At 44.4% G+C, this 23162-nt stretch overlaps 1 protein-coding gene across 1 annotated transcript in view; it reads right to left on the bottom strand.

Annotated features, from left to right (window-relative positions):
- FRAS1 (Fraser extracellular matrix complex subunit 1) overlaps positions 1-23162 on the bottom strand; it is a 224195-nt gene that overhangs the window by 139138 nt on the left and 61895 nt on the right. Inside the window, exons 15-21 of the mRNA XM_032224319.1 lie at positions 18581-18721; positions 17501-17644; positions 17211-17317; positions 14732-15024; positions 11524-11608; positions 9320-9646; positions 2117-2133 (exon numbers count right to left, since the gene is read on the bottom strand). Of these exons, the coding sequence (XP_032080210.1) occupies positions 2117-2133; positions 9320-9646; positions 11524-11608; positions 14732-15024; positions 17211-17317; positions 17501-17644; positions 18581-18721 (1114 nt within the window). The remainder of the gene's footprint in view (positions 1-2116; positions 2134-9319; positions 9647-11523; positions 11609-14731; positions 15025-17210; positions 17318-17500; positions 17645-18580; positions 18722-23162) is intronic.

Genomic DNA, 23162 nt, shown 5'->3' with positions numbered 1-23162 from the left:
ATACATACATACATACCATGGGTGGGTTTCAACTGGTTTGCGGCGGTCCCTGTGAACCGGTTGGTCGGCGAACCCGGAAGTAAGTAACTTCCGGGAACGGCGAAGGGCCACCCGCCCCGCCCGCGTTCCTTACCCGGTTTTGACGAGTTCTGCGCTTCCACGCATGCGCAGGATGCATACAGCGCCTGCGCGATCCTCCAGGAGCAGCTGGAGCATCGCACAGATGCTAGTACGCATGCCTGCGCTGCGCACGTGCACGAGGACGCTGCCAGCCCCGTTCCCACCGAACCGGTTGGAACGGGGCGAGAAACCCACCCCTGATACATACATACATACATACATACATACATACATACATACATACACACACACACACACACACACACACATATATATATATATATATGAATTGAAATACTTAACCACTATATGGATTAATAATTAATAATGGAAAAATATTGTTGGAACTCTGGATGATTGGTGACATTATGGCCAGTTGAAAATATGAATGTATATTATAAATTAATGGGAATTATTTGTTCTAATCTTCGCTTTTTCTCCTTAGAGATAGGTGATACTATAATACTTTAAAGACTCATCGTTATTTGATAGATAATTATGAATTCAAGGAAATAAGGATTGTTACAAATGAAAGAATATTAATGGTAGTTTGAAGACATAATGCTCAATGACAGCGAAATATCCAGTTATGTTTAATGCAAAACCAGTGATATTAATCCTAAGATTAAGAATTGAAGCACAAAAACTTGTAACCAAACGACATGCTTGATGAAATGGAGGAAAGTTGTTATTTGTTCTTCTCTTGTTTTGTTGTGTATGTGTTGTTTTGTTTAAAAAGAATAAAAAAATATATTTTAAAAAAAGTTGTACGCAAAAGGAGGAAAAAACAAGAACGTTCTGTTACGTCCTCATACACCTGAGAAAAATGAAGACATAAGGACTACGTCTTCAACGGAGACAATCAACAAGCCAAAAAGGGAATAAAAAAGACCAAAAGGTCCCATCCAGCCATCGATACCCGGATGAGCATTGATTAATTTCAAGATGAATCCTCAAATAAAGACATGCGAAGTAATTGGCAGCATTTTGGAGCTTTCTATTTTTTTTTATTTTTTTTGTACTGTAGTGATGAAAGAAATGTCCTTCTGGGTTCAGCTCCAAGTGGGGAAAAAGAGACTGGAGACATGGAGGCTGCTTGGAAAGATGGTTTATTGTTGGACAGGGCCACATGGCTTGAGCCCTGAACAGAAAAGGTGATCGCATGCTTCAATGTTGGTGGAGAAGAAGTGAAGGGCTGAGGGAGGGGCTTGCTAGGCTTTTTATAACCTGTTCAGTCCCACCTCTCTGTTTCCTGTCCTGTATAAGAAATGTATTCTGATTGGTTGTCAGACTCCCATAGGGCCATGCAGGGGCAACTCTCTGGGCTGTGTTTTGAATCCAGGATTAGTTGAGTTCTCAGATACCACGTGGTCAGTTGAGTAAAGGGCCAATATTATCATGCCTTTACTCCCATCCCCCCTTGGGCTGCAGTGGGGAAGTCTTTATTATGTAGAGTGGACTAGCTTGGCCTTCTTAATGGCCCATTAACAGTGAGGATGGGCAGGAAGCTACAGGCAACTATTCTGTCTTTTAAAACATGTTTCTTTCTTTTCATATCCAGGGAAATATTCTGCCTTTTCAATATTTCCTAGGATATTTCATTTTTCTGGGAGAGGGCTGGATGATAACTTCCCACAGTAGGAAGTTAGCACCTGCGCCTCTCCTAGAAAAATGAAATATTTCCTGGGAAATATTGAAAATATTGAAAAGAAATTGGACAACCATTTCTCTGAAAAGGTACGGGGTTTCCTGCTTGAGCAGAGGGATGGACTAGAAGATACCTTCCAACTCTGTTATTCTGTTAGGAGTTTCAAAAGACCTATAAATAGCTGATTAAAATTGAGAGATTAAACGTAAAAGAAGTTTCATCGTCTTTTGCTCAAACATTACTTTCACGAAAGGTTAACGTGGTAAGATTGATTGGCAGGGATAATGATTCCTATAGACGGCAAAGATTTAACATTTAATCAAACAAAGATGAAATCTTTTTTGAGACTCCCTGCTAGGAATGGTCTGAAACACCTCATTACTTTCAATATCTTCAAATACGTAGTAGACTAGCTCAAAAGGAGCTCAAAACGTTAAGATGGCAAATGGAGAGGTTTTTATCATATTTTAAAACCTTCTAAAACAAAACTCAGAACATCTGCTAGGGCTCCTGCCTAATTGCTATTAAAATCCAATTCACACACCGAAGAAGAAGAGAAGGGCTGCAGGATTAAAGGAACGCAGAATCAAAACAGGATAATTAATGCATAAGTATGACACTATCCATGAAAGATACATAACTAATTCTCCCCAAGGTGATGCGAAGGTCTTGCCGGCGTTGTCGATCCTACAATATTTATGTGTATGATTAAGAATCACGGCTATCCTTTATGAATAACAGGCGCCATGGTTATAGCACGGGGAGGGGGGGTGTCTCTAAACTGGGTGACTTTATGACTTGTGGATTTCAACTCCCAGAATTCACAAAGTTGAAGCCCAAAAGTCTTAAAGTCTCAGCCGTTTGCCGAACCGGTTATTGCAAAGACCACCTGCCCCCGCCCCTCCCAGTAGTCTCCACGCGGCCCATTCATCATGCCTAAAGTGACGCAGTAGCGCCAGCAGAAGCAGCGCCAGCAGCCTGGCAGCCTCCATCGGGCAGCGAGGCGAGCTGTGTGCGAGGCCGCTCAGCCAGCCCGCTCCGCGACTCCGGCTAGTGTTCGGCAGCGCACAGCCGCCACGCAGCCTCCAGCCCCGCAGGCCGCCCTCCCGGCGTGCAGCCACTATAGATAAAGATAGACCTGGAAAAATGAGTGGAAATGTTTGCAAGAGGAAGCCACATGGTGGAGCCGAAAAAGGGGCAGGGTACCCTTTCTACAAAAATCAGGACGCGGGACAAATTATTAAAAATCGGGACTGTCCTGCCAAAAGCGGGACGTCTGGTCACCTTAATCATGTCAGAAAAGTGCAGGGCCCGCGTGGAGGCTCTGGGAGGGTGAAAAAGAGGCTCCCAGAAGTCCGGAAATGGGCCCGTTTCCAGCCTCTGGAGGGCCTCTGGAGTACAGGGAAGGCCGTTTTCGCCTTCCTGGAGGCTCAGAGAAAGCCTCCGGAGTCTGGGGCGGGCAAAAAATAGGTCTACCAGAAGTACCGGAAGTCCAAAAACGGCCCTGTTTCCAGGATCTGGAGGGCCTCCGGAGTACAGGGAAGGCCGTTTTTGCCCTCCCAGAGGCTTGAGGAAAGCCTCTGGAACCTGGGGAGGGTAAAACTCCCCCCACCCCACATGTTGCAGGAGGCCGAGTAGGCCACACCCACCATGGCCACACCCACCCAGCAACCGGGCAGAGAACTGGTTGCTAACATTTTTCAATCCCACCCCTGCTTAAAGGTGCGAAATTTGAGAACCCCTCTTCTAGCAAGTTCACAATACCTTAAGTGTGTTGTACAAATCCAGCCATCTTAGCAGATGTGTGAAATCCAGGATCAATTCAACATTAATTCTCCCACAAGCCCCACTGCAAGAAAGCAAAGATGGGATAGATGGAGAGACTTAGGCCCACATGGACCCATGGAAGTTCGTGCCTAAAAATGCCAAATCCAAGTTAGCATTTTCTAATCACGGCATCCAAGCGAAGATGAGATTTCCGGAGCTCAATCAATCGATCAATTAGAATAGAACTAGAAGGGGGTTTGAAGGTCTTCTAGTCCAGGGGTCTTCAACCATGGCAACTTCAAGACTTGTGGACTTCAACTCCCAGAATTCCTCAGCCAGCAAAGATGAGGAAAGCTGGCTAAGGAATTCTGGGAGTTGGAGTCCAAAAGTCTTAAAGTTGCCATGGTTGGAGACCCCTGTTCTAGTCTAACCCCCTGCCCAAGCAGGAGACCTTATACCATTTCAGACAAGTGGCTGTCCAGTCTCTTCTTAAAAACCTCCAGTGATGGAACACCCACAATTTCTGGAGGCAAGTTGTTCCACTGTTTAACTGTCCTCACTGTTAGGAAGTTTCTCCTTCATTCCAGGTTGTTTCTCTCCTGGATTAATTTCCATCCATTGTTTCTTGTCCTGCCCTTTGGTGCTTTGGAGAATAATTTGACCCCCCTCTTCTTGGTGGCAACCCCTGAAGTACTGGAAGACTGTTATCATGCCCCCCCCCCCCCAGCCCTAGTCTTTTCCCTGGACTAGCCAAAACCAAATCCTGCAACTGTTTTTCATATGTCCAATTATCTTAGTTGCTCTTCTCTGCACTTACAATACAATAGCAGAGTTGGAAGGGACCTTGGAGGTCTTCTAGTCCAACCCCCTGCCTAGGCAGGAAACCCTATACCGTTTCAGACACATGGTGATCCAACATCTTCTTAAAGACTTCCAATGTTGGGGCATTCACAACTTCTGGAGGCAACTTCTGTTCCACTGATTCAATTGTTCTAACTGTCAGGAAATTTCTCCTCAATTCTAAGTTGCTACACTCCTTGATTAGTTTCCACCCATTGCTTCTTGTCCTGCCCTCAAGTGCCTTGGAGAATAGCTTGGCTCCCTCTTATTTGTGGCAGCCCCTGAGATATTGGAAGACTGCTATCATGTCTCCCTTAGTCCTTCTTTTCATTAAATTAGACATACCCAATTCCTGCAACCGTTCTTCATATGTTTTAGTCTCCGGTCCCCTAATCATCTTTGTTGCTCTTCTCTGCACTACTTCTAGAGTCTCCACATCTTTTCTACATCGTGGTGACCAAAACTGAATGCCGTATTCCAAGTGTGGCCTTACCAAGACATTATAAAGTGGTATTAACATTTCATGTGATCTTGATTCTACCCCTCTGTTTATGCATCCTGGAACTGCGTTGGCTTTTTTGGCAGCTGCTGCACACGGCTGGCTCCTATTTAAATGGTTGTCCACTAGGACTCCAAAATCCCTCTCACAGTTACTACTAATGAGCAAGGTACCACCTATACTGTACCTGTGCATTTCGTTTTTGTTGCCTAAATGCAGAACCTTACTCTTTTCACCATTGAATTTCATTTTCTTAGATAGTGCCCAATGTTAAAGTCTGTCCAGATCCTTCTGTATCTGAAGCCTATCTTCTGGAGTGTTGGCTATTCCTGCCAGCTTGGTGTCATCTGCAAATTTGATGAGTTCCCCATTTATTCCCTCATCCAAATCATCCAATCACTTTTCCCAGAGTTTGTCCTAGGACTGACTCACCCCTCCACAAATGCATAGCCACATCGTCACAAGACAATATATCTGTGTCATAAAATTCTGGGGAGGCGTTTGCTCCTCTTAATGGACATCTTAATCAAAGCCCTGCATTGTTTATACCCCGTGGTGTTAATTTTATCCACTCTGAGGATTCATCACTCAAGCGTGGTAGCTAAAAAGTACGTCCTTCACTCGTTCATGTGTAATGCACACTATTATTTCCACGAAGCACGAGAGAACCAGCATTTTTTTTCCTGTTGACAATATTATTTTTTAGGTCACTTCTTTTTCTCCTCCCCTTCCACTCCTTTCTTAGGATAAGGATACCTCCTTCTTGTTATACAGGTGGTCTTCAACTTACGACACACAATTGAGCCCAAAATGTATGTTGCTCAGTGAGAAATTTGTTAAGTGAATTCTGCTCCATTTTGTGACCTTACTTGCTGTTGTCACGCAGCAGAAGTTTGCTGTGAGTTGAGTCGGGATGCAACATTAACAATGCAGCTCGTTAGTGGCGTCGTCTGGTGATAAAAGGACGGATGGTGCCACGCCCTGGTTGCAGGAGTCAACGTTCATTGGGACTCATTCATTGTTCATCGGTCGTGGTTTGTTTGTGAGAGACACTTGGAGAAGTGCTTTGCTTTCTTTTTGGACACCTGGTTTTGCCGTAAGTGATTTTGTTTTGCATTCTGTTATCTTCTTGCCAGAGACTTTATTTATGTTTATTTTTGGGCTTGCAGCCAGTCTGAGCCGAGGACTGATAAAGTTCTTTCCTTTTAAGTTTGTCTGCCTGCCGTCTGTTAACGAGCGGAGAAGGAGGGACAGAATACTTGCCACAATTGTTAAGTGAATCACTGCAGTTACAAAGTTAGTAACCTGGTTGCAGAGCGAATCTGGCTTCCCCGCTGACTTTGCTTGTAATAAAGTCGCAAAATGAGATCACGCAACACCCCCACCCCCCAGACAATGTAACCGTCATAAATATGAGTCCGTTGCCAAGCATCCGAATTTGGATGGCGGGACCATGGGGATGCTGCGATGGTCGTAAATGTGAAGAACGGCCATAAGTCACTTTTTTCAGTGCCGCTGTAACTTTGAATGGCCACTAAATGAACTGTTGGGACTCGAAGACTACCTATATTCCGCCATTAATACTGTTAAATATATTTAAACTTCCCTTTTGCTAATTAAAAGTGTGCCTCAGTGTCTAAGATGCTGAGCTTGTCGATCAGAAAGGTTGGCAGTTTGGCGGTTCGAATCCCTAGCGCCGCCTAACGGAGTGAGTTCCCGTTACTAGTCCCAGCTTCTGTCAACCTAGCAGCTCGAAAGCACATAACAATGCAAGTAGAAAAATAGGGACCACCTTTGGTGGGAAGGTAACAGTGTTCCGTGCGCCTTCAGTGTTTAGTCATGCCGGCCACATGACCACGGAGACGTCTTCGGACATCGCCGGCTCTTCAGCTTTGAAACGGAGATGAGCACTGCCCCCTAGAGTCAGGAACAACTAGTACCTATGTACGAGGGAAAACTTTACCTTTGCTAATTAGTTTAATATAACACACTTAAAATTAAAAGAAGGAAGCGAGAATGGGTTTTCCCTGAGGAGATTTTTCTCAGTGCATGGACGTTTTTGTCGCTTTCAACTGACAGAGTTTTTATCACCTCCAACTCCCTACAAATTACAGACTGCGGGGGAAAAAATGAAAAACACTTTGACGGAGATACCCCTGGGGACAGAATGAATGTACCCAGCAATTTCTGGAAAGAGAAGATGGTTTAAAGGCGCATGAATATTTCCTTTGAAGTGAGTCCTTTAAATGACTTCTAAGTAAATAAGTATAACACTGAGGATTAGGTCTACAACGTGGATTGGAATGTACAACTGTTACACTATGCTTATTTATTTATATTTTACAAATAACTCAAGGTGGCAACCGTGCCCAATACTCCTTTGATCTATTTTCCCCAGGTCAACAACTTTGTGAGGTAAGTTGGACTGAGAGAGAATGACTGACTCAAAGTCAACCAGCTGGCTTTCATAGCTAAGGCGGGACTAGAACTCACAGACTCCTAGTGATTGGCCCAAAGTCACCCAGCTGGCTTTCATGGCTAAGGCGGGACTAGAACTCACAGTCTCCTGGTGATTGGCCCAAAGTCACCCAGCTGGCTTTCATGGCTAAGGCGGGACTAGAACTCACAGACTCCTAGTGATTGGCCAAAAGTCACCCAGTTGGCTTTCATGGCTAAGGCAGGAGTAGAACTCACAGACTCCTAGTGATTGGCCCAAAGTCAAGCTGGCTTTCATGGCTAAGGCGGGACTAGAACTCACAGTCTCCTAGTGATTGGACCACAGTTATCCAGCTGGCTTTCATGGCTAAGGCGGGACTAGAACTCACAGTCTCTTGGTGATTGGCCCAAAGTCACCCAGCTGGCTTTCATGGCTAAGGCGGGACTAGAACTCACAGTTTCCTAGTGATTGGACCACAGTCATCCAGCTGGCTTTTATAGCTAAGGCAGGAGTAGAACTCATGGTTGTAGCCTGGTATTTAACCACTAGACCAAATTGGTCCCAAACCATGTAAGATTTTAGATTTATAACCAGTGCCCTGAAACACGAGAAGAAACAGCAGCCTACGTAACCTTTATTATACAAGGATAATAGTATAATGGGCAGAATTGGTTTTGCTCATTAACATACAAGCAACCACAATTACCTTATTATTTCCCACCCTTATTATCTGTATACACAACTCAAGGTAGCAAATGTATCCAACGCTCCTTCTTCCTCCTAATTTCCTCACAGCAACAACTCTGTGAGGTCAGTTGGGCTAAGAGAGAGTGATTGGCTCAAATTACCCACCTGGTTTTCAAGGCTAAGGCAGGATTAGAACTCTCAAGTCTCCTGGCCATTGGCCCAAAGCCACTCAGCTGGCTTTCATATCTAAGGCGGGGCTAGAACACAGGGTCTCCTGGTGATTGGCCCAAAGTCATTCAGCTGGCTTTCATGTCTAAGGCGGGACTAGAACACTGGGTCTCCTGGTCATTGGCCCAAAGCCACTCAGCTGGCTTTCATGTCTAAGGCGGGACTAGAACACAGGGTCTCCTGGTGATTGGCCCAAAGTCACCCAGTTGGTTTTCATGTCTAGAATTCATGTCTCCCGTTTTCTAGTCTGTTGTCTCAACGAACCTACGGCAAGGGTGCCACAGATGGCAGGTGGAGCCATATCTGCCGGCACGCGAGCCATCAGCTCCAGCGTGCATGCGCACACCAGCCAGCTGATTTTCGGCTTTCTGGAGGGCTGGGGGTGGCCGTTTTCACCCTCCCCAGGCTTCAGGAAAGCCTCTGGAGCCTAAGGAGGGAGAAAAACAATTGGAAATTCAGAAACGATCCATTTCCGGTTTCCGTAGGGCCTCCAGGGGAGGCCGTTTTCATTATGGGTGTTGGCATGAGCGCCTACTATTGCCCGTGCGCTCACATTTTTGGTACCCAACAACAAAAAGGTTAGCCATCACTTTACTAGACCAGGGGTCGGCAAAGTTAAACACTCAAAGAGCCACAAAGATCCTAACTGGAAGCCCCCCATTTAATTCTGGAGCCAACCAGAGGTCCGGTTCCCCTACCATAGAGTCTCCTCCTAGTATGGCGTCCTTTTTCCTCTGCCGCCCGGAAGTCTGGTTCCCCCACCATAGAGTCTCCTCCTAGTGTGGTGTCCTTTTTCCTCTGCCGACCGGAAGTCTGGTTTCCCCACCATAGAGTTTTCCCCTAGCGCAGCGTCCTTTTTCCTCTACTTGTCCTAACCAAAAGACCTATCAATTGTGGAGCCGACCAGCAACAGGGAGCCGCAGCAGAGAGATGAAAGAGCCACATGCGGCTCCAGAGCCACGAATTGCTCACCCCTGTACTAGACCAAACTGGCTCCAGCATGACCAACAGTGAAGGATCATGGCTGTTATCCTCTCAACACTGTTGGGTCTCAAATTTTTAAGCATCCCTGGCACAATTTCAGAGGTCTTACCTTTAGGTCAATCTTGATGCAGAAGAGTATATTCTGAAAGTGGCACCCATCACTGACTTGTAGAACTGCCGCGTCTTCCAAACTGTCAGACCCGTCGTGAACATAATGCACGAATCCTCCTGAAAGTTCGCTGAGGCTGAACACCCGCAGGGTCAACGGGGTATTTCCTGAAAGCTTGACCCATTGCCCATGTTTCGGAGGGTCTAAAATGGTCAGCGTCACATCTTGAGGATTATCCCTATCCTGGACATCAAGCAAGTGGCTGGTGATGGTTCCCGTGTCTCCTTTGCTAACCACGAGGACTTCGTTCTTGAGGACATAAGGAGGCTGAAACAGAATAACCAAAAAAAAATCAACTCCCGAGTGGCTGGTACAGGTAGTCCTCAACTTAGAACCGATTCAAAGTTATGACGGATCCCCCCCAAAAAATGGTAATTAAAACCTGTGTTAGGAATATAATCTAACGATTGGTTTGGCAATATATAAATCATGTAACAATGTTGTACCTGTTTCCTTAAATCATACTGTAAAATGTGATTGGTTGCTGTTTTCCTCAATCGGCCATAAGAGGGAGCCAGAGTGACTGTTAGCTCTCTGTTTGTTAGATGCTGGGCTGATCTGATCTGAGTGTTTTTGGAAGCTGGCTGTTAGAAAGTGCCGGGAGTTATTGTAAGTTTTGCAACTGCTAGCAAACTTTGAGTACTGAACTGATTATATGATACTGGACTATGTTACTTGGATTATCCCTTAACTGAAAGACATTGATGACTGACTGTCTTATCCGTGTATGACTTGGACTGTTTGATGGACTCTGATACCTCTATTTCCACGAAAGTAAAAGCCTATTTAAACTGCAGTGTCTCTGTATGCAGGTTTGTGTGTTCTCCAACACAACTCTCACAACGCTTCTCTGAACGTACTCGCTCTCCCAACGGGGAACTTATCTAACAACCTGGATTCAAAATTCTGCCGGTACCCTCTTTCCCAATGGTAGATGATTGCATTTGGGGCACTTGGCATCAGGTGGCACATATTGTGATTTGCAGCACCCCAAAATCATGGGACTATGATTTATATATATATTTTTTGTGGCAAACCAGTTTCCAATAAAAAAAATGCTCCAGCGGACAAAGAGTTTGCTTAATGAATGCAGCGTTGACTTTAATTTAATGACCACCCTGCCCTGCGCATGAACATGCAACCCCTCGCCAGGCTTCAGGAAAGTCTCTGGCGGCTGGAGAGGGCAAAAAACAGCCTGAAGGGGCCAACTGGAAGTTCGGAAATGATCCGTTTCCGACTTCCAGAGGGCCTCTAGAGGGGCAGGGGAGGCTGTTTTGGCCCTCCCCAGGCTTCAGGAAAATCTTCGGAGGCTGGGGAGGGCAAAAAACACCCCCAACGGGCCAACCTGAAGTTCATTTGTTCCCTGTTGGGGCCTTTTTTTGACCTCCCCAGCCTCCGGAGGTGAAAATGGCCTGCTCTGGCCCTGCGTGAATGTGAAAAACCAACTGGTACGTGCCAGAGCCGATGGCTGGCATGAAACCCAGCTGTAGCCCGCGTGCCATAGGTTCACCATCATGGGTATAGGGTCTCCCCCTCTTGAGCAGGGGGTTGGACTAGAAGACCTCCAAGGTCCTTTCCAACTCTGTTATTCTGTCCTTACTAAACAATAACAGCAACTTGGTTTGGTTTTGGTTTACTATGTGTAGTGAACTTTACACTGCCCTTGGAAAGCTGTGGTTTATGGCTTGGTAAGATGCCCAAATCCTGCAATTTGTAGCTTCCAAAGAAAATGAACAGCAACTCAGGTGCTCATAACCTAATGAGAGATGCGGTGCAGCATGCTCTAGAGGGGCTGACCCTGAAAAGGATCCAGAAAGTGCCATTGGTGCAAAATACTGTGACCTAATGATTGGCACATGACATTGCCAAGCACAAATTACACCTGTGCCCAGAGTTTCATAGTGTTTGCTAAATTAGATTGCAGCTAATTGGCCTGGTTTTGATCATAAAGCTGGCTCTATATATTGCATTTTTTTGCTTTAAATATATGCCAATAAGGGACATCAATCAAACAAGTAAGAAATCCATATATTTCCATCTCACCGTTACTGGATTCTTGCACACAAGCTGATAAATATTGCCAATATACTGTACATTTTCCCCTCCCTTCCCAAAAATATAAATCCATCCATCCTCTACCTTACCTGTGTTGAAAAAGCTCGAACAGTGAACATTACTGGCTCAGATGTGAATTCTTGATAGCTGAGTGTAAGGAAAAACTGGCCATTCCTAGAGGAAACCCCAACACAGTATTATATTGATATAGTGTAGTATAGAATAATCTTTATGGTCATTGTACAAAATAAATACAACGGAATTGGTTTTAGCTTCATTGGTGCAAAATTATAGCGGAAGTGAAAAAAGAAAGAAAAAAAAAACTAGCGTGTGCATGGAGTGATTGTGATTGTATTTAAAAGTCTGACGGCACAAGGATAGAAACTATCTTTAAACTATTTGTTCGGCTGGATATACTTTGATGTCTTCTGCCCGATGGTGGAAGTGCAAAGAGACACTGACCAGGGTGTGAATCATTTCTGAATATCTTCCTTACTCTGCTAAAGCAGTGAGACCTGGCGATGTCATCCAGAAGGGTTAAGAGGGCAACCAATGGTTTCTTGTGCCAAATTGATCACTCTCTGTAGTGCCTTCCTATCCGCAGCTGTTAAACCAGCGTACCATACTATAATGCAATATGTGAGGACACTTTCTATGGTGAACCGATAGAAAGAGATCATCAGCCGTTGTTCCACCTGATTTTTCCGCAGGAAAAATATACCGGTAAATGTAATTAATTACTATCACTATGTAGAGAGGTACACATTTTCATTCACCCAGAAGAATAGCAGCTGTTTATTTTTCTGGGCTTTCAAGTGTTTCCAAATGAAACCTACTTTTATTTGTTATTGTTTAATTCAAGGCTTCATAGTAATGCTCTTATCCTCAGTTTAGTTTAGTTTAGTTTAATTTAGTTTAGTTTATTGTCATTGCACCTCATTCAATGAAATTAAATGCCATCTTCAGTGTACATTATAACTATAAAATAAAACACAAACACACATCCCTTTGGATTCTATACAACTGAATTGAAAACCTCTGATATTGCATTGATATTGCACTATACAGTAGACAGAATTCAATAAAGTTACTGCCCTGGGATAGAAACTGTTTTTCAGCCTATTTGTCCTTGTTTTTTTATTACCGTCTGCCAGATGGTAATAGTTCGAAAAAAGGCGGTGCCCAGGATGAGATGGATCTTTAAGGATGTTTTGAATTTTCTTAAGGCAGCGGGAGCTATAAAGCTTTTCCAAAGAGGGGAGAGGGCAACCCATGATCCTCTGGGCAATGACGTTGACCCTCTGGAGCGCTGTCCTATCTGCCACTGGGCAATTGGCAAACCAGACACAGGCGCAGTAAGTTAAAATACTCTCTATGGTGCAGCTTATTTTGCCCGCCAACAACTACTCTATAAGATGGGATGGGCGGAGACAAAGACTGGCCCAACGTCACCCAGCCAGCTTTCATACCTAAGAAAAAACTAGAACTCACAGTTCTCCTGGTTTCTAGGCTAATACTTTAACCCCTACACCAGGCTGTATTTTTTTTTAAATATACTTTTTTATTTTCCATTTTCATAACATATAATCACATGTATACTATTACATAGCCAATATCCTATTGTATTAAGTAGTACCGTAATTACATCGGTTCCTCTTGCCATCAACACCCAGAAAGATAAAAACCCATTATTAGCTCTTCTGCTCTCCATACACCTTTCTTCTACCTCTCTCCTACCTCCTTTCTTCCCTCCATCATCCTTTTCTACTCCACTTCCCCTTCTTTTCTCCTTCTCCTTTCTCTTCATTCCACTCCTCCTTATCCTCCTCATCTTCCCCCTTACCCTCTCTCCTATCCCTCTCTTCCTATCTTTCTTCTTTCCTTTCCCACTCTTCCTCTTATTCACTTGGTGTATTTCAGCTTCTACACCAGACTGTATTGACATAGGACAGTCTCTTGGTTTCAGAGCCAGAAATGAATCTCTTATGCCCTTTTTCAAATCTGCCCATAAATTTAGATTTCACCAAAGGACTTTCACTTTCAACCCCTTACATCTTCTTGAAGGTTCCAAAGTGGCACACTGTGTTTATGAAGACCTTCAAGATTTTGAAGTCTGAATCTAAAACAATGCCCGTGTTCATGGGAAAGGCTTAGGAACATCAATTACAATGCAGCTTCCAGAATTTCAGCCCAGTTTGAAGGTGTCAAGGTGATAATTTAACAGCTGACCAGTTGAAGCAAAGATGGGAATGAGTCAGCAGGATCTTTGGCTGTTATCCCTTTAAGAGCCTGTGTAATAAGAGGAGGCCCTGCTAGAGTGTTTTTTGTTCATCGAGTTTCTTCCCTGCTATATGTATAATCTATATACTATAAAAGGCAAATACCACCGACTCATCACGAAATCTCCCAAACTGTAAAGCCTACAAACTTGAAATTTGGCCTGTATGTTCCCCTTGGTTTTTAGGTGCTCGCTAAGAAAGGATTTTTCGAAATGAACATCAGATCATTGGCATTTCATATACAGTAATTAACACGTTCTGATGCTAAGGAATTCTACTCCCCCTCCCCACCTGAAAAGAACTCTGTTCCAACTGCCAGTTGCCTCACATTCCGTTACCTCAGTTCAAACTGGCAGACATTTCTCTCCTTCACTCAGGAGCGGTCTGGGGCACCTTACAGTACTAAACGTCAGTATCTCACCAAAATGTCTATGCCTTCCACCTATGGAACTGCTTCTGGACTCAAGGCATCAGGAGCAATATTCCCTGATGCGTTTCAATCAACAATCACCACTGAGCTAATTTCTCACATGGTTACGTCGCAAAGCACGGATATCCAGCTAGTATTCCTATATCCCTATTGTAGATTCTATTCCTATATTCCCATTTAGATAAAAACCATTATTTGATACAAGCCACTGTTGGCTGTTCTTGCTTCCGGTTGATACACGCGATAAGACTTGTGCACACTCTGACAGAATTCTGTGGAGGACCTTCTCCCATTCACCCCATATTCTCTAATCTATAGCAATAGCAGTTAGACTTATATACCGCTTCATAGGGCTTTCAGCCCTCTCTAAGCAGTTTACAGAGTCAGCATATTGCCCCCAACAACAACCCGGGTCCTCATTTTACCCACCTCGGAAGGATGGAAGGCTGAGTCAACCCTGAGCCAGTGAGATTTGAACAGCCGAACTGCAGAACTGCAGTCAGCTGAAGTAACCTGCAGTGCTGCATTTAACCACTGTGCCACCTCGGCTTCTCCTCATACAGAAGAGGTAATGAACCACTAAATCACCTGGATTTCATTTTGTCGTGGATGAAGAAAACACGCTCTTCCTTCACATCTTCCCAGCTGAAATGGTCCTGTTCTCTTTCTTTCCCTTCAGCCAGGACTACCAGCCTGCCATTGGTGGGAAGGGCTGCCACGCGAAAGAGGAGGTCTTCTCCATAGCTCTCTAGGTTTTCTACTTCCAGCAAGGAACCATCTAGTAGTTTCAGCCCCCCAATTCCTACCAAGAGGAGGCTCTTGGCATTGAACCCAGGAGCTAAAGGCCCAGAAGCTAAAACAAAAGAAAGAAAGAAAGAAAACTCATCAAAATTCACTCTATATTAATTATTCTTGCACAACACTCCTTCCGTAACATATAAAGTCACTGAAGTTTGGGCACCAGTATGCAAAATCCATCAGAAATTGATGGTTAACAGGAGTCCTCAAAGATGGAACAAAGAAGAGAAGAGAAAATAGAGTAGAGTAGAGTAGAGTAGAGTAGAGTAGAGTAGAGTAGAGTAGAGTAGAGTAGAGTAGAGTAGAGTAGAGTAGAATAAAGAATGGAATGGAGTAGGATAGGATAGGATAGGATAGGATAGGATAGGATAGGATAGGATAGGATAGGATAGGATGGAATAAGGAATGGAATGGAATAGAGTAGAATATAATAGAATAAAATAGAATAGAATGGAATGGAATAGAATAAGGAATGGAGTAGAGTAGAGTAAGTAGAATAGAATAGACTAAGGAAAGGAATGGAATAGAGTAGAATAGAATAGAACAGAACAGAATAAAATAGAATGGAATGAAGTGAAATAAGGAATAGAATAGAATAGAATAGAAGAGTGGAATGCAATGGAATAGAATATGAATATAATTTTGATCATCTGGCCGTGGGGATGCTACAACATCCGTAAGTGTGAAACATGTGTCACTTTTTTCAGTGCTGTTGTAACTTTGAACAGTCACTAAATGAACTGTTGTAAGTCAAGGACTATCTGTATGGGGGGGAAAGAGGATAGCCAGAGTCTCAAGAAGAAATTTCTAGCAATTTAAAAATAGTCAGGATGCTTCAGGAGAAATGAGGGGGGGGAAATAGAGAGACATAAAACCAACATTAGTGAACATCCTGCACAGTAGATTGAATGTACTGCAAAGGTATATTCTGTTTAAAATGCTTCATCGTCTTAAATTCTCAGAGCTGCAGTTTGCAGGACGGCAAAAAATTTCCTCTAAAATTTGTCCCCAGTGTGACACAGGCAGAAATATGCCAGGTTTCTTCAAACTGACAATTCCCAACCCAATAAATCATCATGTGCTTGGAAGCACTTCAGCGAATGTTAATGTGTGGACTCAGTCACCACGGATTACAAATCATGGTTTATAACTTAGTGCACTGTAGGTATTCAAGCTTGACGATTTATTCCAGGGGTCTCCAAACTTGGCCTACGGTCTGACTTCACCCTAGTACACAAAATTGTCTGCTACAATGTCCTACCTGTCAATGATTACTTCAGCTTCAACCTCAATAATACACTCGCAAACAATAGATACAAACTCAAGGTAAATTTGCTCCAAACTCGATTGCAGAAAATACGACTTCAGCAACAGAGTGGTCAACGCCTGGAATGCTCTACCTGACTCCGTTGTTACCTCCTCAAACCCTCAAACAGCTTCAACCTTAAACTGTCTACTGAGGACCTCACCCCATTCCTAAGAGGTCCGTAAAGGGGGCGTGAATAAGCGCACCAGTGCCTTACCTCCCTGTCCTACTGTCCCCATCTATTAGTACTCATTCCCCTTGTTCATTTCCATGTTTATACTTATACCTGTTATCTTATACATGTTCGACAAACTAAATAATTAAAATAAAAACTCCCAGGATTCCCCAGCCAGCCAGCCTGGCTAGGGAATTCTGGGAGCTGAAGTCCACAAGTCTTCAAGTGGCCAACTTTGGAGAGGTTGATTCAACAAGCCATGGTTGAGACAAACTGTGGTTCAGCGTGTCCATGGAAGATTCTCAGTCATCCAGTCCTGGACTTCCTTCGTTTTTCTTTGAAGGGGTTTCGCTTCTCACCCAAGAATCTTCTTCAGCTCTGTAGTCCAGTGTGTCGCGTGAACCAGTTTCCATTCTTGTAAAATCACTGTTTTGTTTTGTTTTTTTTAAATAGCAATAGCAATAGCAGTTAGACTTATATACCGCTTCATAGGGCTTTCAGTCCTCTCTAAGCGGTTTACAGAGTCAGCATATTGCCCCCAACAATCCGGGTCCTCGTTTTACCCACCTTGGAAGGATGGAAGGCTGAGTCAACCTTGAGCCGGTGAGATTTGAACAGCCGAACTGCAGAACTGCAGTCAGCTGAAGTAACCTGCAGTGCTGCATTTAACCACTGCGCCACCTCGGCTCTCTTAAACATGAGACACTAGGGCTCAATCAGATTATATCTGTAATGGCTGGAGGGGGAAACTCACATTTGCACTGCCGATTTCGGGGGTCGTGGTAGACGCCGCGCCCACAGTCAGCCACGCAAAGGCCTTCCTGGAGAAATGTCGTGGAATTACAAACTCGGCATCCGGTGGAATTGTCACACTCCAAGCATCCCTCGGGGCAAGCTAGCACGAAAGGAAAAGCAAGATGCTACGATAGGCGTTTTCAACCAGGGAAACAAGGCCGCGGTTATGTAACTCCATTACTGATAGTCGAGGGAAGTTAACTCTGAACCATTGCCATCAAATTACTCACGATTGCTCTGGGCATCAAGCATGTTTTAACTTTTAACGTGCTAATTCGTTTACCTAGGCATATCTGCCCTCCGTGGTCTCCGTAGTACCGCTTTCCACAAGACAAGACGCATTGGGAATCCAGGAGCAGGAAGGGAGCCTGGCAGCGCACGCATTTCCCCGGCCCGTCACACTGGAGGCAGTTGTCATCATCGCATCCTGCAAAGCCCCAGAAGAAACTCAGAAAGGAGTGTTTCCCTACTTACATAGGATACAGCGATTCATTCTATGCTTCTCCTACCCTGTTGTGGCCTGCCAGCGACCGGTGGAGCTGGTGGCAGGCTCAGACAGTGTGGAGGTTGGGGAGGAACATGGGCCAGTCCTGGAGTCTGGGGAAGGCTCTGATGAAGGCTCTGTGTCGGAGGCAGAGAGAGGGCCAGAGTCGCATACCAGTTATCAGCTGCCTCCAGAGTCAGACATCAGTGAGGCGGAAGAACAGCTGAAGCCTGTTCCCAGTGTGCGCATGCACAGAGTTGCCAGGAAAAGGAAACAGTTACGGAACAAGGGCTGATTTGGGAGTAAAGGCACAGGTGGATGGTGAATGGCCCCTCCGATAGGGAATAAAGAGGAGCAAAAGGGGAGTGGAGTTTGCAGGAGACAATTAGTTCAATTCATTAGACTGAAGACTTTTGTTCCTGAGTTCTTGCCAAGAAGGTGATCGCACAAAATGGTACCTTAAGTACAGGGGTGGGATTCCCTTCCCTTCCGGTTTGCAAATGTGAGCGCACGTGCCATCTCTGCGCATGCACAGTGCTCGTGCATTAGGTCGGGGCAGGTGGGCGGAGCCTCCATAGCCGCTGCTACAGGTTTACCCGAATCAGAGAGAACTGGCTGAATATTAACTCCGCCTGTGCCAGTGGTAGGATACAACTGGGCGTACCGGTGCCTCCTGGGACCGTACCAGTATGGTGCTCCAGACGGCCCACCTGCTTCCCCGCTCTCTTTAGCTCTATTTGAGCCGATCGGGGTATAAAGCAACTGCATGACGCTCCGCCGAGCAGCTGGAGTGTCGCGGGCAGTAGACACCCGGCCCCATTGCAACGTACCGGTTGCAACGGGATCCTTAACCCACCACTGCCCTGTGCCAAGACTTACTTTTACACGTTTCGGATTCCCTATAAAATGCCGGCAGACAGTGCTCAACGCAGGCTCCTTGCTGGAGAAAATACCCCTCCATGCACTGCAGGCAATCCGTATGGTTGGGGCCGTGGCAAACATTGCAGCTCCAGTCGCACTCTGGAACAAGACAATAAAAGAGAGCGTTCCTCCCAGAGCCACCACGTTCTTTCTCCCTTTATACCTCCCCCATTTCATCCATCACGCCACGACTCGTCTGCAGACGCACTGAAGGGCAAAGGAAAAACAGCAGAACAGATGTAAGACTCGGGGAAGGAACGCCAGAGGAGATGGTCTTAAAATAACGCAAATTCTTCCCTTGGAGTTTCGCGTTTTTTCCCAATTATGTTAACATAATCACAGCTGCTCTTTTTTTTTCCCCAGCCATCCAAAGGCGCGACAGTCATCCTCCCTAGTGGCTAGAGCGCTGATCAGCCCAGGCAGGCCGCCCAGGGAAGCCGTCAATCTTTTCTCTCTCAATGACTGGGGCCAGTGGGATTTCTCCACAAACGCAGCTAATTAAGCCGGCCAGATTGACAAGGGAAGGTGACATTGGCTCAGCAGTTCAAACACCGTTTCCAGAAACGGAATGCGGCGAAGAAGTAGATTGTCGGAAGAGCCCAAGGTTCATCTTCATCTCGGCACATTTCCACATCAGGGAGACCCAAAAAAAAAAAAAAAGGAATTGTTTGAAGGGAAGAGTAAAAGAACCGTAGAGAAGGGAATCAAACTGCGACCAGGCCGACTTGACATTTATGTCTCACTAATCAATGGATTTGGGATCTTTGAAGTTTGTATGACACTGATGGTGACTGTTCATGAAGCTGAAAAGATGAGACAAGAGATAAGCAAATAGACGTGGGCAGGTGGCTAAGATTTTTTTTGCGGGGGAAAGTCAGATACATTTCTGTTCAAATGGAGTCCACCTCTGTAGCTGTGTGTGGTCTACAACTCCACTTTCTGTAGCCTCCAGAGCAAATGTTTCTCAACCTTGATAATTTTAAGAGGTGTGGATTTCAACTCCCAGAATTCCCCAGCCAGCATGAGACTCTTTTAAGAAGTCTGGATTTCAATTCCCACAATTTCAATTCCCAGAATTCCCCGGCCAGCATCAGATTCTTTTAAGATGAGACTCTTTTAAGAGGTCCGGAAATCAATCAAATCAATCAATTTCAATTTCCACAATTTCAATTCCCAGAATTCCCCGGCCAGCATCAGACTCTTTTAAGAGGTGTAGATTTCAATTCCCAGAATTCCCTAGCCAGCATGAGACTCTTTTAAGAGGTCCGGATTTCAATTCCCACAATTTCAATTCCCAGAATTCCCTGGCCAGTATGAGACTCTTTTAAGAGGTGTGGATTTCAATTCCCAGAATTCCCTGGCCAGCATCAGACTCTTTTAAGAGGTGTGGATTTCAATTCCCAGAATTCCCCAGCCAGCATCAGACTCTTTTAAGAGGTGTGGATTTCAATTCCCAGAATTTCAATTCCCAGAATTCCCCGGACAGCATGAGACTCTTTTAAGAGGTATGGATTTCAATTCCCAGAATTCCCTGGCCAACATGGGACTCTTTTAAAAGTTGTGGAATTCTGGGAGTTGAAGTTCACAGCTCTTAAAATTGTCAAGGTTGAGAAACACTGCTCCAGAGTTTCCACCAACTCTGTTTTGAATGAAGTTAACAGGAACATTCTCCAACTATTGACATAACCCTAAAATATAGATAGGCTTACGTCCAAACTAAGAACAGTTGTTAAGCAAGGCAGTTGTTACGTGAGTCACGCCTGTTTTTTTGTTCTTTTCTGCCAGGTTTTGTTAAGCAAATCATTGCAGTTAAATGAATCATGTCATCATTAAACAAATCTGGTCTCCCCCATTGACTTTGCTTGCCCATTGTCTACCTTATTCCTTGCAACTCTCTGAGGCAGAAAATCTGTATCAAATAAAGAAACAGAGAAATGGAAAACGGCTTCCCGTCATTAAAGAGGTCACCCACAGAAATAGCTCTTCTGTTGTATTGGAGAGAGCAGATTGGCCGAGAGAAAATGGGGGAGAAGATAGGAATGGAGACGAGGAGGAGGAGAGAACAAGAAGAACAGGAGGAGGAAGAGGAAGAAAGGAGGAGGAAGAGAGAAGGAGGAGGAGAAGATGATGATGGTTTTTAGAGCTTTTTGGAAGACAACTCTTAAAAATTATCTCTCTGATAAGTAGCTGTGATAAGCAGAAGTGCAGAGACATTCTTTGGATCTTTCGGCCAAATTCTCAGCATATCACCTAGGATAGCTTATCTCACTCCCTGAGATAGCCATGTGGAATTTCAATCCAACACTATTAGTTTAACATCTGGTTAAATATTTCCTCAGGATAACAACAATCCAATGCATTTTCTCGAGATGCAAAGAGGATGGGGATTTATTGGACATTAGAAGAAAGTTCCCTACGTGAATTCTCAATCACCCAAGTCATGGTTGTCCCAAAGGTGCTTTTCAAAAGGCAACTGGATTTTCTTGAGGTGTTTCCCCCCAAAAAAAAACATTTCACTTCTCATCCAAGAAATTTCTTCAGTTCTGGAGAAGAAGGTTTGTTGGATTTAGAATTAGATGAAAGCAAAAATTATCTCTCTGATAAGTAGCTGTGATAAGCAGAAGTGCAGAGACATTCTTTGGATCTTTCGGCCAAATTCTCAGCATATCACCTAGGATAGCTTATCTCAGTCCCCGAGATAACCATATGGAATTTCAATCCAACACTATTATTTTAACATCTGGTTAAATATTACCAGATTCAGCCCTAGATTGATTTTCGACCCTTTCTTGGCCCTGCTTTCCGTCTTCATCCGACTACCCTGAATTCTAGATTCCATTTTGCTCCAAACGTATTCGTTTCCTGAGCTAGCAAATTCATGAATAAAGAGGCCCTCATTAATCAGAGGTTCTGCTCCTTATTTTCATCCTTGATTGTTAAAAAGGAACAAGATCAGTCGGTCTCAGGATAGCTAATTATGAGATAAGTCACTAAAGAAGATGGAAAGAATTTCCCTTGGATAATATATTTATAATGCAATTTTGTTCGGGTCAGAAAAGAGCAAGACCGCAATCTTCTTCTGGTAGTGGATTTTCTTTTTTTTTTGGAACATGACACCAGGACCTGGCTGGCTCGCTTGGGGGGGTCTGAAGACCCACCTCTACTGAAGAACACTTCCTGCCAGGCCTGCAGCCATCTTTTCTTTGATCTCGGGCCTGCCACACTTCTGTTATTCTACTAGGCGTTTTCTATTGTGGGGAAGTGGGAGGGGGGATTGTACGGATTTTGATGATATGTAGGCCATAACAACATTCTTTCTAAAAAGCCAAGGTCATCCTTTCTCTTGCACCTCTGCACCTGACCGGAACTGGATGGGTGGGAACTGCCGACATGGCAGTGGGAGATTGGACCATGGATGGACTTGTGGGTGTGGGGGAAAAGATCTTGAACTTTCAACTAGGTGGGGAGAACCAGAAAGCTTTCAGGTTCAGGTTTTCCCAGATGTGCCAACATGCTCTCTAATAAATTGGAACTTTGAACGGTATTTGCCTTGGACTCTGATTTACTTTTGGGATGCTATTTGGAACCCTGACACTTGCAACATTTCCAACAAATATATGAAACCAGCTGTCAGCGTTCCAAGTATCATGTAGAATTAAATCAGAGTCCAAGGCAAAACGATCCTTAAAGTTCCAATTTAATAAATCAGATATCTTGCATTATGCTATGAAATCCCAATACTGGAAATTACATCAGAATCCCACCCAGTTAAAAGTTCATGATCTTGTCCCCAAAACCACAATCCATCACATGGTCCAATCTTCTTCTTTCACCTAGCACCCACGCCCAGCTGCTTCGGGTCAGGTACAAGGTGCGGAGACAAAAGATGACCTTGAGCTTTTATTTGGAAAACACACATTCTAACCCCTTGCTATCCCCCCCCCCCCAATGAGGGTGTGGCAGGCCAAAGATTCTTAAAGGAACCGCTGCAGGCCTGACACCAGCTGAGTTTTAATCTATACGACCAGTTACCCAGTTTGATGTGGTGGTTAAGGTGCTGCCCTAGAAAGAAGTGACTGTGAGTTCCAGTTCTGGCTTAGCATGAATCCAGTTGGGTGACTTTTGGTCAATGACCAGGAGACAGTGAGTTCTAGTCCTGTCTTAGCTATGAAAGTCGGCTGGGTACATTGGGCCAATGACAGGAGACAATGAGTTTTAGTCCCCACCTAGGCATGAAAGCTGATTGGTTGATTCTGGGGTCAATCACCAAAAGACTGTGAATTCTCATTCTGCCAACCCACTCACCTCACAGGGGTTGTTGTTATGGAGGAAAAAAGGTAGGTGGAAGGACTATAATGTATGTTTACTGTCTTACTTATAAAAGTAATAAAAGTGGGATAAAAAATCTAATAAATAAGCAAAGGGAAATATACAAAGAAAATTAAGGACATATTAACACATCTGCTAACTACAGCTAGAATAGCATTTGCCCAAAGCTGGAAACAAAATAATACCCCCTCGGATGAATTAGTGATAAAAA

This window comes from Thamnophis elegans, chromosome 9 (assembly GCF_009769535.1).
Source record: "Thamnophis elegans isolate rThaEle1 chromosome 9, rThaEle1.pri, whole genome shotgun sequence".
Classification (NCBI taxonomy): domain Eukaryota; kingdom Metazoa; phylum Chordata; class Lepidosauria; order Squamata; family Colubridae; genus Thamnophis; species Thamnophis elegans.
This window is presented reverse-complemented; position numbering and strand designations above follow the sequence as displayed.